The sequence below is a fragment of the Hakea prostrata genome, chromosome 7 (genome assembly GCF_041222555.1).
Source record: "Hakea prostrata isolate BN-2017 chromosome 7, UWA_Hpros_2, whole genome shotgun sequence".
NCBI lineage: Eukaryota > Viridiplantae > Streptophyta > Magnoliopsida > Proteales > Proteaceae > Hakea > Hakea prostrata.
The window spans coordinates 39,746,141-39,762,645 of NC_142606.1; the positions used below are offsets into that span (position 1 = coordinate 39,746,141).

Below are 16,505 nucleotides of genomic sequence, written 5' to 3' on the forward strand. Positions count from 1 at the left end.
CCAATTCACCTTCTGCCTTTGTTTTGTGCACGAAACTCTGCGAAGTGCGAAGTGCGAAGTTTCGTGCAAATAAAAGGATTTTAAGTCATTAACCCGTCTAGTCCAGCCGGGTCGAACCCTTCTCGGAATTTCCCAAGTTTCGCATGGTTTCCTTGGAGTTTCCTAGGTTTTGATTGAAACCTAGGACTTTTTTTTGGTCCACCATAGTTTTGTTTTGAGCTTCCAAAAAGGGGAAATTTTGAAAGAATTTTGTTCCATGATCATACACAACCATCACTAAAAGTAACCTTGACACAAATAAATCACAGAAGTGGGTTTGTTTTAGAAAAAATAAGGCTTGGGTGGGGTTTACAATTTACATACACTTTAGGCCTTCCAATTTGAAAGGTTTTTATTGTAATAGGTCACTTAAATGAGCTTAAGATACATACAGGATGTTAACAAAGTAGGCTGTATGGTTCTTTCTATTACAGTTCTTATTTATTATTTTATCTTTAGCTAGGCCTGATGTTAGTCATCTACAGTAGCTCTATATATTCTCTATAACTAGAATCAGTCTTTCATAACTAAAAACAAAAAAGGGACTGTCGCTACTGTTATTAGTATTATTTGCACAGGGGTGTGGGGGGGGGGGGATGGTGGAACTGGAGTATAAGTTATTTGCAATCAGTTCTGATGTTATCCTTTCTCAGGTTAGCTCCATTATAAATTGAAGTCGACGATAAGTTTATTCGCATCACTTCAAGTTTTCTGATACTGCGTTGGGTTACTTAATTCCAGTGATGCTTGTGTTGATTCCAATTTCAAATTCAAGGAATCAAAATCCATAGGATCATAGTTCATCAAAGTTAACTATTTGGTTACTTTGATCCTATGAACTTATTCATCTTGGAAATTACTATGATTATGTGATTGAAGGGTGTTTTTTTTCTTTTTTTTTTCCAATTCAAGGAATCCATGGATCTAACCACAAACCATGAAATCCATATACTTCCAACTTTAGGTAAAATTCATAACTCATGTGATTATTTATTCTGACCAAATCTTTTAACAAAAGTAACCTAACGGATATTAAACATCGGATTCATGAAAATGGATTTGAAATCCGTAAAATCACACCTATGAACATTTGGTAAGTGGATTCTTTTGTTTGCAATGCGGATTCAACTTTCAACTGGATACTAAGGTAGATTCCTTAATGGAAGAATCCATTTTTTTCCATGGATTGGTGCTATCATTTTTCTATATAATATTCTGTATTAGATTCAAGAGTTTTGTTCATTGGAGAGCTTTGGTGAAACAGTAAGGATACTCTGCTGTTACCAACTAGCCATGGGTTCAAGCAGGAGCAGAGTTGTGTATGTTATGCCCTAAGCGGACACTGCAGTAGTGGGAATCTCACAAACTGGGTATGCAGCTTAAGCTCACTTTATCTATGAGTTGTTAGTTCCATTACTTATATTCTGTTCCACAGACTTTTATACTGGTCTCTAGCTGGATTTTTCTGGATCACCATTAGTCTACATTAAACCATTAAGACTTGGCACCACAAAATTGCAGCCCACATAAGAAGACAAACAAATAGGAAACCACCAAAAAATATTTTCAGGAGTCACACTGATGCAATATGAAGACAGGCCCTGGTGTGACAGTAAATGTGACTCCATTGTGACCATGTAGTATGTGTTCAAGACTAGAAACAGCCAGCCTGCAGAAATAGGGGGTAAGGGGCACGCATTATGACCCTCCCAGAACTCACTGTGGAGGAGCCACATGTACTGGGTACGCCCTTTTTACACCAATGCAGTACAAGGGCAGCATAGATTGAGAAAGAACCAACCCAGTCGGGCAAGTCGTTAGACCCAATAACTAAATTATAACAAGCCCACGATAGCTAATGAGTAGAGTTAACCTAGGGCCACATCTGGCCCCATTTGAAGGTTATAACTTAAAGCCTATAAAGAGTCCAAAATATGCCTTTGTGCAGCTAATAGTGCTCTTTGGAGTTTCTTTTGACTGATTATGTAGGCTCACTTTGCTCCACATTTAAACTCGCATATTTGGTTATTCCAATTTTCAAAAAGTTCTATGTTTTTAATTTTCATTTTATGCTAAACCATTAGCAGCAGAGAAGTTCCTAATTTTGATGATATTGCCCTTCTCTTGTACCACAAGTTTATACTTTAATGAGTTCAGGTGAAGGAGAAACTTGCAACAGTTTTGGCATTCAACTATTGTGTCTTTCAATGATGCAACAGCCTTGTGGTGAATGGGTGCAACAAAGGTGGTGAAACTCTTACCTAGCTTTGTTGGTATACCAAGCCATACTCTTCTTGTTTCCTTATTCCGTATTTTCCCTACATGATCATTACTCTCACAGGAGCCCTCTATTGGTAAACTAGTTTTGGACTTAAAACTCGAAGTAGCACAAAGACAGGCATTTTCCTTATAACATAATTCACCCCCAATATTGGATGCAAAAAGGTCTAAGTGAACCATCTGATGTAACCCCCAAATTGAGGGCCAGCAAGCTTAGAGTTAGGTTTTAAGGAATTCTGAATTCTGTTGTCACTAAATTCGGATTCAAATTCAGGGATTCCAGCGTTTGATAAACTAGGGTTTCCTCAATTAAGAGTGGCTAGGAGTAGGGTTAGGGTTGAAGGTCTAGGAGGGGTGTAAGAGAGTGATCCTAAAAGGAATTAGGGTTTTGTCTAGTAGATTGAAAGTTATGAGAAGTGTAGGTTAGTGTTTCTAAGGTTTGGATGAAGAATTGCTCACTTGATATCTGTTGAAGAAGATTGAAGAGCTGCTGAAGAAGATCACTAATTAGAGGTGCCGCAGGGCTTGAATGCTTCCTTGTGCTTGCTTGTAGAAGAGAATAGGGCTGAAAAACTTTAATATTTGCAGAAATTCAAACACAATACAACAGCACAGGTTTCTCCTCCTTAAGGACAACCACGACCCAAATAGTCTCCTAAAATTCTCAGCTTTATTTAATAATCATCAACTGCCTTTTACATGGAGCTATGTTTATATTCTTTTACATCGAAGAAAATTGTACTAGGAATCAACAAAATAAAGAAGTCTACTTGGACTAGGAGTCTAGGACTCAACTCATAAGACAACTAGAAAGGAAACTGTGTCTAAAAACTCCTAAACAAGTAGAAGCTGTAAATTAAAATTAAGAAGGAATCCAGCTTAGAAATCCAAATAGAGAGGGACTTCTACTTGACTTGGGACTCCCACTCTACTAAGGACTCTCACATAATTCATTCTAGGATGACTCAAATTACAAAACAAGAGTAGATCTAGACTATTTGCAGGAAGTGGAGTGCAAGTAAGGAGATCCCTCTGTCATTAGGACTCCTAGCCTGACTGGGACTCTTCCATAACTAACCAAAGACTAACTCAAATTCAAAACAAGAGTAGATGGACTTCTAAGAGTACTCTGCATCCAATAGGACCCAGTAGGACCACTAAATACAGGCAAAATGACCGATTTCCCCCCACTCAAGTTCATCTTTCCAGTAGGGCTGCACGAAAAAAGGGCAGGGGCCTCCTCAGTTACATCAGCTCTCCCCTTCTTCAGAAAAAATCAACCTTGAATTTTGTAGTGTTATCGAGACTGGAGAAAACATGTGTACTGCAGCTTGTACCAGTCCTAGGAAAACTCTGACAAAGTAGGAAGAATTTTTCAAAGTCTAGGGACCTTCTTTTCAAACAACTAGGGGACATGATGTACTTGACATGCTCAGACTCAAGGTCAATAGTCATGCCCCTGGGGTCTTCTTTTTCCACCACTTCTGCCCGAACTGTTCTCTTGCCATGCCCTCATGAACTTCTATATTACCATCTCCAGCCTTGTTTTTCTTCCTCTCAATACACTATTTTTTCAAGAACAGCATCTTGACCTTCCAATGCTTCTAGGGGAGTGCTCTTAATTGCTTCCTTCTCTTTCACTGTGTTAGCCTTGCTTTCTTTGATCTTGTCTCATGTGATTCCTCCAACAAATTCTTCGAGACCAAGGGTAGGCTTAGTGTCACACGGAATTGAGGTTGGATCAGTTAACTCTTACGGTGTGACTTCAAGAGTTTCTGGCAACAACTTCCTTTTCTTCTACGTGAAGGGCATGATGAACTTCAGGTAGGGGCAATACTTCTTCGGGCAGCCCCTAGGGTGTTACTTCAAGCTCTTTGGGCATCCACTCTTTGTTTTCCACTGTTTCAGCATTGCTTGTATAGGTACTTGTGGTGCTGTCTTCTACAGTTCTACCTACAAAATTTCCTTGAATAGAACTTCAGGCATCAACTCTTCCTTAAACTTCATGGACTTGACTTTAGGTTGAACTTCTTGACTGGGTCATTCAGATTCCTTTGGTGGATGCACCAGAAGCTGCTACCTAGGGCTGGAAACCTGCTGATTTGTTCTGAAGGCCTGTCACTTCATAATCTCCTCTGGTAGGTTCAGGGATAGGAGGACAATTTTCTGACCTTTATGGATAAATTTACAAGTATTCTCCCAACCCATGAAGGCAACATCATTATCATATAACCATGGTCTCCCTAGTATAATGCCAGACAACCTCATAGGAACTATAGATCACACTAGAACTCCTAAAAGTAGGAACTGAAGCTGATGGGCACAAGACATCTTTGTGACACTTCCAACCTGTAACTGTTCAGGAGAGACAATCTATAGGGTTGGGGATGCTTCTTAATTTTAAGATAGACCTTTATACAAATCCTCAAACACTACACTCAAACTACTATACTATCAACGATTAACTTGGCTGTATGATCAACTGATTTGAGTCTAGTATATAAGATGCAATTCCTCCTCCGGTTTCTTCTTCTGTTTGGCCACCAGTACTTTGGTCACAACATTCATGGGAAAGTTTTGGTCACATTACTCTTTCATCTTTGGGGTACTTGAATTCTTCTCTGTAAGTGTCTGTGGCTGCATCCATGGTGTTGGCTACTTCTGATTCATCCGTAGCTCTAATACCACTTGGTGCAACCCTCAAACTGAGGGCCAGCCTTCAGGATCTTATTCAAGTGGACCAGCAGTAAATTAAGGTTTCAGAAACCTGCGGTTGTAGATCTAGGTCTGAATAGGGTGATTATAGGGTTGAGAATAAGGTCTATAAGGTTAGGGCAGGGCGAAGGGTCTAGGGTTTGGTAATTTGCAGGTCTGAACCTTGCTGTAAATTGAAATTCAGAAGGGACTTTTGTTTGGGATCTATTATTACAGCTCATCTTTATTCGTTATAATTTCATACAGTACTAACTAATTTGAAGAAAGGATACTACTGGCTACTCCAGATTGAACTTTTGTTTGGGTTCTATTGTTACAGCAGCAGCAGGTCTTCATTCTTCACTCCATATTCCATCACTCTAGACCCTTTTTTTTCCTTTTTTTTTTTTTTTTTTTTTGGGGGGGGGGGGGTAAAAGGTAAATTCATTGAGAAATTGAGCTATTACAAACATTGACATCTGAATTACAAAGATTCAGAAGCCAAGAGTTGGACGATGACCAGGCTTTCAGAAGCTCAATCGAAAGGGCAAACCGAGATAAGGAGTCAGCCACTCTTTTGGCATTCCTAAGAACAAATTTAAAAACGATAGAATAAAAAAATTGCTTAAGCTTAGAGATATCCCAAAGGATGGCAGCTATCTCTACTGACGGATCAGCAGCACCATTGTCATTCATCCACTATTCTCTATGTTCTAAACAAGCTAGGAATCATCCAATTGATCCAGCTATTGGCATGGTCCAATTTTCTGATATTTGTTACACACACAACCATGCTTCTAATCGTACTAGGTTTGATCCCCTTCAATTTGTTGCATTTCCGTAATTCCTAATTGCTTGTATGACCTAACCTCACTCCATTTTTTACTCTAGGATCTCTCATTTCATGAGGGCATTTACCCATCCTCTACTCCCTGGGCAGTAGCATCAACCCTTTGGAGATCCATTCATGGAAGGCAACATCTGCATACATGAATATTAGGACTAAAGCTCAAATGACCTATAGCCCTTCTGATCATAAGAGTAGACCAACAAAAACACAATGAATATCAGGATGTTCAAATTTGGTACAACCAGGAGCACAATTGTGAGCATAACGAAGAGAACCAAATATGATAAGCTGTTAATTGGGTGGCTTGCCAAAAAGGAGTTCAAAAGGGTCTTGTCATCAGGAAGAAGAGTGGGAAGGCAGGTGATAAGATATGCATCTATTAAGATACATTAGCCCTAAAACTGAATTGACAAATTGGCTGGAAAACAGAAGAAATGACCGACTTCAGGAAGATGGTTATGTTTATGTTTGGCCATGCCATTTCTTCTTCTTTTTTTTTTTTTTTTTTGTTGTGGGGGGGGGGTATCCTAAGGAGGGTGGGTAATGCAAGCTTCGTTGAAAAAAGTTTCTGCAGGAGTTTAGGAGCAAATTCTATTACATTATCAGTGCATATCCATTGGATGCGAGTAGCAAACTTAGTAAGAGCAATGGAATAAAGTGGTTGAATTAAATGCAATACTAAAACAAACTTATGGCACACTAAGTACGTCCAAACACTTAAAACATAGTGGTCTACTACTAATGTCAAAAATTAATGGGCACCAGAATGAGAAGCAGTATGATAACCCCCAGATACACAATGAAATGTGAGCGGTTTGGTGCAATAAACAGTTTGAAGAGGAAAGGCCAGACATGTTTCATAGCTAAATGGTAAAAATCACAATAGGAAGGGGCTACAAGATGCATCGTAGCATCAGAAATAAAAGAAGATAGACGGAAAAACAGCTAAGCGAGGGATGCCCAAGGAGCATGTGCCAAAGTGAAGCAGATAACCATGAACTGCAGGAGAAGCCATTTCTTAAAGTACAGAAGTTAGAGAAGAAGAAGGTAGATGATATAGTCCATTACACATTGTTCCCACGCAATCAGCTTCTGCATTGACATGTGGAACATGAAAAGAAAAGAATAACACCATTGTTCAAAGAGGTCTTTAGTTTACTCATGGGACTCAAATTATATTGAAAAAATGGAACATAGAGAACATACTGTAGGATAAAAATCAGGACCAAGAAAATTTGAACCTCAGTGATGACAATTAATGTGAGGCCATTAGGGAGGCGAACAGTTATATAACAAGAGGTAGGGGTAGGGTTGGAGAGTTAAGAAATATAAAAAGGCATTATTAGTGTAATATTCCACCCAGATCTCTAACCCAACATCAATGCGTAGGAAGGAACCCAAGAGATCAAGCCCGCATAACCTGTGGGTGATACGGGTGGGCACATCGGACTAGATGACGGAACCATAGAAGACAAAGGAGGGGGGACCTCGACCAAGAAGTTGTGATTGAGTCGGAAAGAAGGTGAGGGTGTACTTGGCTTGGGGATATGGATTGCACATTTCCAAGCAATGCACATCACCGAGCTAGAACTCAGGCACTTAAAGATCTTGATTTTTTGGCCTGGCGAGTCAAGATCCTACGCAATACCAAAAAATGTATAGAACTCGAGTGAGATCTCGATACTACCTGGTATCTTGGTTCAACTGAGTTTTTGATTAACAAAAGCCGATTGAGTCAAGGTGAGATCCAGTCTCGTTACGACTCTGTCTTGCGCCTCTCGCCTCTTATCTCACCAATGAGCTTCCAACATTCATTTTTCCCAATTTCTTTGCCTAATTCTCATTGGATCTTCACCTGCAACACTCTTAAGCAAGGTTTAGCACATTAAATCAAGAAAACAAGATCAATCAAGGTCATTTGAAGGAGTTCTTCAAGTAAGGTGAAATTTACCCCCAAATTTGATTTTTATTTTTTTTTTCAAATAGCATATTTTAGAGTAGTTCTTTGGGTGTGGATTAAACATATGTTTAAGATTTACCATGAGTTTCGGCCTAATTCAGGACAAGGACCCTAAAATGGCCTTGATTATGGGTTATAAAGTTGGCTAAGTTATTGAATGGAATTTATAAGATCAACTTCAATTTAAGCCATGGTTTAACATTGTTAAATCTAAATTCCTATGAGCCTTCACATGGCCATTCGTGGCCATTACCATGAGTGGAGGGGTGGGTCAACACAATTGAATGGATTTGACTCCTAATACATTGCCATCGGGTTAAATCTCCATTAATGGGATGGTGAGTCAAGGTGATTGATTGGGATTAATTCCCAATTCACTACCATAATGTTAATTCTCCTATTAAATTAGCCTTTAGTCAAACTTTTTCCTTGAGGAAGTCAAGGGATGGAATGCTTGGTCTTGGTTCTATTTAATCCCAATGCCATTCCTTGCAGAAGCACAAGAATACATACTTATCTTTACTCACTTCTTGCAAACAAAGTTTCACTTTTTTCTTCTAATTTCTTTTAGCTTGTGTAAGTTTAGAGGTGTTGTGGTTGAAGCTTTTGGCTCCTTAGAGGTAACACGATAACTACTTCATTTTCTAGTATAGGTGGTAGAGTGGACAACCCTTGGTAGTAGAAGGCGTTAATTACCTTAAGGCTGCACCAAAGGTGTGACTTAACCTGATCTCAATTGTTGGTTCACTAGGTTATACATCAACATCATGATCTTCAATTCAAATTAGGGCCTTCACATTTTAGTATTGCACTATTCTTATTTCATATGCTTATATGAAGCTGTAAAAGCATCACCCAACAATGCAACCTTCTGGTTGCTTTATCTATATTTCCTCTTCTAAATTCCTAATTTGAATGGCAGTTTTTATCACGGGTTTAGATCTCACAAGCTATCTTGCTTTTTTAAGAAGGCGAGATGAGATGAAGGGCAAGACGAGATCATGGGCAAGATTCCCACATCTTGCTCAAGATCTCTCCATATCTCACCATATCTCTTCAATCTTTCCCCAAATCTCGTTGTATCTCGCTAGAACTCTCAATTTTTGCCCCATTTTTTGTGGATTTCAGCTGGTTTTTCACTTGTGATTATTCTTAGCACATCTACAACACCAAAGGAAGATCAATCATTCTATGCTTGTCAACTTATGAGTTATGACTTATATTGAACTTCTAATGGTTGTATAATTTTATTATTCTATCTCAAGAGTCAAGATTGTGATACTCATATGGATGGAATTTTGATGACATTTAAGTTATTTGATGTATTTGATACACTTGCTTTTCATTTATATGCCTCAGAGGTTCTATATTACATGTTGTATAACCTTGCATTCCCCAATCCTACAGCATTTCGGTCTCACACTTAGAGTAGACTTAGAACTCATAATTAGGATTGTTTTCTCATAAATACAAGGCCACCAATGTGTTCAAAAGGCCTAAATTAGGCAACCTACCAAGTTTGAGCCCAACCTGGACCTTAAAACCCACTGAGATGGGCCATCGAGTTGGCAAAAAAAAAGATCATATCTCAACCGAGATCTCGCTCGAGACGAGATCTTGAACCATGGTTTTTATATCCATCTAATGGATGGCCAAGTTATACATTGACGTCATTGTTAAAATAACTCTTATCGAGGCAATTCTAGATATCAGAGAAACTGTGTCAAAATAATCAATGTTGGACTTTTTCCTGAGCTCCTTGGTTACTAGACTAGCCTTAGAACGATTAAGTGACTAATCACTTTTGGAGTCACTTGCTCATTCTTGGTTAAAATACATCATTATTACCCAATTCTTAATTAATAGTCCTTTCATTTGACTCCATTTCCCCATTACTCAATTGACTCTCCTTGCTCGTAGGTAAGGCAAATTCAAAGGAATATCTTTTCAAAGAACTCAATGTCCTTGATTTGATGATACTATTTGTCCCAATAACAACATCCACGGATTTAATTGCCATGAATGGCATACCCCTAAAACACAAAATCATATGGTTTTTCACCTAATTTCCTTTTCATGGAATCTAGTAAATACCTTAGCCAAAAGAGCCCAAACTCATAAATGTACTAAATTTGGTTTTTTCCAAACCATTTCTCAAATGGAAACATACCAATCTTGTTATGTGGAAATATATTTAATAGATAACATGCCATTAAGGCATTAATATAGCTTCCCCCCACATATCAAGTGGTATATTAGAACAACGTTTGACTCCTTCAACAACAAGGATTTGCTTGGAGCAATTAGTGGAGTTTGAAGATTGATCAAAAAAGGGAAAGGGGGGGGGGGAATCCTATTCAGAGAAGGAAAAAGGAAGAATCTCATTTTTGGGTGTGCTCTATCCAGTTTCAATCAAGTCCTTCATCGGATGGTCATCTGACGTCCAATCAAGCTGATTTTTTGAGGGGAGCTCACGACTTCTTGATCTTTAAAACCAACGGTGGGATTATGCATTTGAGCTATTGAAATCAATGCGATTTCTACGCCACCTAAACAAACAAATTTCTTGGTTGAGTCAAATTAGGAACTCAGAGTTTGTTTCAAACTATGTCAGAATTCATATCCCATGTAATCTAAGAAATCACTCTATAAAAGGGGAGAATACTCCAGCAATAGAGAACGCTTTTGGGCCTTAGAGAATTGCAGAGGATGCTTATTTCATGATGTTTTAAACTTTTATTGCTAGGGCTAGATGGATCCTTACATGAGATAATTATTGATTTTATTCCCCTTTCATATAATACAGTTCTCCCTCTTGTTTTCTTCAATTTTGTTCATAATGTCTGAATGTCTGGCCAATATTCATGAATCTTGTGGTGTTTTTCGATCATGTAACAATAAGAAAAGCATGCTAGACCTAGGATTGAAGAATGACAAATTACATCTAAAGTGTAACATTTTAGATGGTTTGTTCGAGTTATCTATGAGTTCTTGTGTTTAATGCGATATTTTAAATTGAACCTCTAATCATAATTGGTAGGAGGTTTAATATGTTAGGAATCCTCAAGCATAACAAATGAGGTAATCTAAATTAGGGAATCTCGTCAACAAAAGTAGAGATTAAATTGGTTATATAAGAGGGGGGGAATAGATCAATAATCTATATCATGTTTGGTGAAATCGAAACTCTACTATTTTTCATTAATTGATTTGCTTAGTATTTTCCTTTGTGATTCTATTAATTTAATCAGTAGTTAATTCTCAGCTTTTATCACTATATAATTATAAGTGTTTTTTAAGTTGGTAAATAATTTGACTCTTTTTTATCCTCGTGGGAACAATATCCCTCTTACTCTCTATTACTTAGGTGATCTCGTGCACTTGCAAGTACGGATGCAACATCCCTCTACCGGTTCTAAGTCTTTTAACCTTCTCGCTAAGTTGATTTCAACTTCCATTTTGTAAGATATAAATGTCTTTGTGGCCTCATCCTTTGATTTGAGTAAATATATCATGGTATATCTAGAGTGGTCATCTGTGAACACTACAACATAATTGTTTTTCCCTTAGACTCATATGACTTATAATCACTTACGTTACTATGGATTACTTCCGAGAAGATTGTGCTTTTTATCCGTACTCTTGTGAGACATTTTCGTTACCTCTACACAAGTTTTACATCTATCCATAAAGGATTTCACCTTCTTACTGATCATGCCTTACTTTCATAGTTTGGTGATACATTTCATACTACCATAGCCCAACCTACCATGCCACAAATCAAAATAATTAGTGGAGACAACATCATAAGTGGAAGAAGTACTAGTTTGCTCAATTACAACATTTGCAACTCTAAGTACAAATAACCCCCCAACTATGATATCCTTTTCCCACAAATACATTGTTTTCGTGATAGCTGCCTAATCACTTTTAAAAAAAACCAATTTCATTCCTACTTCATTAAGCAAAGGGACTGAAACTAAATTCCACCTAATATCTGACAAACGGAGAATGTCAATAAAGACATTGTCTTCCTCAAAGTGAGTTTCAAAGTCACCTTACCATTTTCCCATGATAAGGCACTTCAGGAATTTCTCAAATATATTTTTTCATCATCTGTACCCATATAGTTGGAAAACATCTTGACACGACCACAAACGTGTCTTGTAGGATTAGTATCCAATACCCAATCCTTCGGCTTTTCAACAAATTTGCTTATGTGATCATAGTTAGAAGACATTGTCTTCAGCTAGGTGCACCATTTCAGAATTTTTCTTCTTGAACCTACAATCTTTCTTGAAGTGTGATCCTGAGTGGCTGGTTTCTGTGATTCCTTAGTCTTCTTTGCTTTGATTCACTCTGATGTTCACAGACTCTTTGGGTGCTCCTTTCTTCCATAACTGCAATTTTTCTCTAAGCTGGAATCACATTCTCTTTCTTGTCTTTCTAGTAATTCTGGTTCCAGGTTGCATCGGGCTTGTGGTTCCAATTGGGTCTTTGTTTAAAGAATTTTAAGAACTCTGACCTGATCTATCAACAGCAAGTGTCCACCAAGATAACTAAAAGATAACTAACTATTGGACCACTAGTTATGGAACATCCAAAGAGAGAGTTTCAGCTCTCTCTTAGAACATTTTATTAAGAAGAATCAGTCATGTGATTGCTATCCCAATAGGTGATCAATATATGCAGTGTAAGAACTACTTCCACTCATCACATGCAAGACCCTGCACTTTTGGTAGAGCCAACTTATGATGGAAGGATGGACATAGAGGTATATATAATCAACTTTGTGTGTATGCACAAATGGATAGAAATAAACCTTAATGAGATTCAAAAGTGGTACTATTATGAGAACTGATAAAGGGATATATAAATAACAACATACTTCTACCAAAACCAGTCCCTTCAAAATTCATAGTTCACTCCATGGATCTTCCATTTATATAGATATTCAAAAATTTCCAAACAGTTTCTTTCCATTTTCTAGCATTTGAACACCAGAAAACTCAATGAATGGTTTTGGAATAGTATTTCAGAAGAACTACAGAAAATAAAGGGCTTACCATGAAGATACTTTGCATCAAGTAGTATTATTATACCTCTATTTGGTCAGAAAGTGTAATAAAATATTGTTCACACCCACCTCAAGATGCACATATTTCACACTCCCAGTTCCAGCAATTGACAACTTGTATGATTCATCAACCCCAAACTGTAACTGCAAAACAAAAATCAACATGCAGATTATGGCAATTTATACTGACAAGTACAAACACAGGAAGTCACTTAAAACCCAATAAAGTGCATTTGCTAAGATAGAAGCTAATAAAGGCTTGTAATTTGTGAACTTAAGGGAAGTACCAATGGAATTACACAACATGTCTGCTCAATTTTCATGAGAGAGAATGTGCTTTAAAATTTCAATATTCAAACCATCTCCGGTTTTTCACAAAACTCCATTCATTATTATTATCCAAAAATGAAATTTTTTTATAAATCCTGTAGACGAATATCAACCATTTATTTTCTTATTTTTTTCTTGTCCATATGGAATGTAATTCAGTTTCAAACCATTTTAACTGCATGATTCTCTTCTACCAAAAAAATATATTACGTTTATTCATCCCAAAAGAAAATTTATGTTTCCCTAAGAGCCATTTCTGCTGTAAAATATGGCTAAAAACATAAGTTCAACTAAACAAACCGCAAATTTCCTAAAAAAATAAAGGGAGATGGAAGCATCTCATAGATTCTTTAAGCAATTTCCAAATAAAATAATTTCTGTTGAAGAAGTTATTCAAGTATAAAGTGAACAACAATTTAAATGTGACAGTCTGGAAACCAAGCTATTTTGGGGTATGAATGGACACAATTTAGGACCAGAGAGTGCTGCTGGTTAAAGGGTGTCACAATATCAAGGCAATAACAACCAGTAAACCAGCAATGATGGAGAAGGTAGGCTGAAAGGATCAACACACCTTCAATTGACCAGAATCATAATAACCAGATAACACAATACTTGGGCAGTATATGGAAGAGTTAATCCCTCAAAAACAAACCAATGGATGTTTCTCTCTGTTGCCACTAATGACGGCTGATGTGTCTAACTGGACCTATGCTAGTCTAGTCTGTTTAGGGTGGCTAACTCTTTTCTCTCTACCAAATTGATATTCTCTTCTCTTTGCTTCTTCCCTTTTATTTACTGGTTATTTTTACACTGCTTTGTGTTACAATTAGCTCTGCCTCCCTTACCCTCTCTTCGCCAACCCACCTCCGTCCAAAAGAAGAAAAAGAGAAGTTTCTAGGAAGAGGTATATTGTGAACGTCTAGGATCAAACCACCCTCACAGTTCATAATTATCATCCACCATTATAAAATAAAGATCCTTGATAAGTACTACAAATGGCTCATGCTGATATTCCAAATGTACTTAATGAAAACTTCATCTCAGTTGAAATATTTGACACGAATTCATTAATTTTACAATTTATAAACTAGGTACTAAATTATATTTTAGAGACCAAAGAGCAGAAAAGTTCCAGTAAAACAAAAGCAAATTTCTTAGCTGAACATCAAAATCCATATTCATTAACAAAAAATTTCAAACACACAACAATAAAATTTTGTTAAATAAAATCTCAAATGCAGACCAATAAGATTTTGTTAAATAATGTTCCTTACAGTTCATGAGACCAGAGACTGCCTACATATAGAGAACTATGTATGATGAATCTGATCTGAATAAAACTAATGTTTCCACTCACCACTGAAATTAAAGCACTCTCTTTTTCCAGATACCTTATTCACTTTCAACAAAAATGCACTTGAGTCTTCTGGTGAATTTCAGAATCTAAACCATCTTCAGTTAGAAGGATCTGACACCAGCTTTTCATATTATAAACAGAACGTCAATGGAAAATTTGTTCCTAAAATATTGTGAAGATTTCATATCCTTTCCTAAATGAACATCAACTTCTTTAAAGCAAAAACAACAAACTGAAACAAAAAATGACAAATGAATCAATGATCCACCAATTAGAAAAATCAAATATGTAATTTAAGCATGGACCTGCATCTTGTCTAATAATACCTCATCATCAGATGAAGAAATAACCATGCTGATTCCTTGAAGCAGTGCAGATGGGTCCAAGTGCAATGTATTATTTTCAAGAACATGAGCTGCTACAACAATATCAAGAAATCTTGAAAATCCATCTTTCAGTATACCAGAAGCATCAGTATATTTACTTCCTTCAAATCTTAGTCCGAAATCCTTGCTCATATAAAGAATTTGGTTCCCATGGGTCACTGATTTTGGCACTGGCCATAGATTCAATTCCTCAATAGAATTGCAAACTACAGCAAGACATACAAAGAAAAAACCCAGAAAGAAGAATCTGGCTGCCATTATCGTTTTACAGCAAACCCTATCAAAATTTAACTTGGAAGTCCAACTTAGAGGCTTTGGCAGAAGCTCCTAGATACAGGACCTCAAGATATTGCGTTTATCTAACGGTAAGTTCTTCTGGTTTCTATATATGTAATATGGAGAATCCGAAGAAGTAAATGCACCAGAAAAAGGAAGGTACATTACAATGCCAGCTTTAGCGTTGAAGGCAAAAAATGGAAAAGATTATTAATGGGGAAGTTTAAGAATTCATATCTGAAACAGCCCCTTGCAATCAACAATAAGAAAAAGAACAAAGAGCAAGCAACTAAAATTTGGCGTCAAAACAAAGGAAAAGCATTTGGAAAATCTCTAATTGAAGTTCTCTCTATCTATAGGATGAAAATTAAGAATAGGGTTCTTCTCTGCAGCCTTTTTGCTGAAGAAATGAATGCCCATTGTTAAAGATCCTCTATCCAACTCATCTCCTTTCTGCCATAACCATGGTAACTGGTTCTGATTCTTGTAAACTAACTCCAGTTAGCCCTGTCGCTGTAATATATCTTTCTCCATTCAGAAACCGTTCTAAAAGAAATAAATGCCTCTGAAATTTAATGACCCACGAAAAGTGACAGAGTTTGAACCGTAGCTAGTACAGTGCATTGAATCTGATAATCCTAAATCCTGCAAAATCTTGAAAAAAAGGAAAGAGAAGAAGCAAAAAGAAGTTGTAGAGTAGTGCAGATGATCTGAAAACTTTGTAAAACTGAAAAGGAAATGAATCTGCAAATGGATTGCAGCTCCCACTGAGTTCTTTTTGGTAGCTTTTTACGATCTTTCAATTTTTTTTTTCCTTTTTCGTTTGTCACTTTGCGCGCTACACGCGACCGTTGTCGGCGAGTAGATAATCTTCCCGCCAACTACACGTGACTTTTTATTGGATTGGGAATAAATATGCAAAGATCGGTACAGTTTCCTCTCCAATGACTGAAGTCACTGAACCACCGCACCAATGGATCTCACACATCCATTTATAGATTGCATTTTGCGAATTTTTAATAAATAAAAATAAATCCTTTATATGTGGTCCTATACTACAAATTTTTTTTTAGTCTTTTTTTTTTATTTATTATTTATGGAATAACAATTTCTCTTCTTGTTGGGTTGGTATCTTGCACATGTCTTTTAAATCACAAAATGTGGTATTTTCGAGATTTAACAGTTATGATCTTTTCTAGCTTTACATTCATAATTGTTGAATCTAGAAAATGGCGTAATGGAATCCAAGAGTC

The 16,505-nt window shown here is 37.0% G+C and overlaps 1 protein-coding gene across 1 annotated transcript in view; it reads right to left on the reverse strand.

The window, feature by feature from the left end:
• The window catches only part of HEXO3 (beta-hexosaminidase 3), a 52,593-nt gene extending 36,523 nt beyond the window's left edge, over positions 1-16,070 (reverse strand). Inside the window, exons 1-2 of the mRNA XM_089161276.1 lie at positions 14,917-16,070; positions 12,970-13,044 (exon numbers count right to left, since the gene is read on the reverse strand). Coding sequence (XP_089017402.1) covers positions 12,970-13,044; positions 14,917-15,234 — 393 coding nt within the window. The 5' untranslated portion in view covers positions 15,235-16,070. The remainder of the gene's footprint in view (positions 1-12,969; positions 13,045-14,916) is intronic.
• Positions 16,071-16,505: the final 435 nt, after the last annotated feature.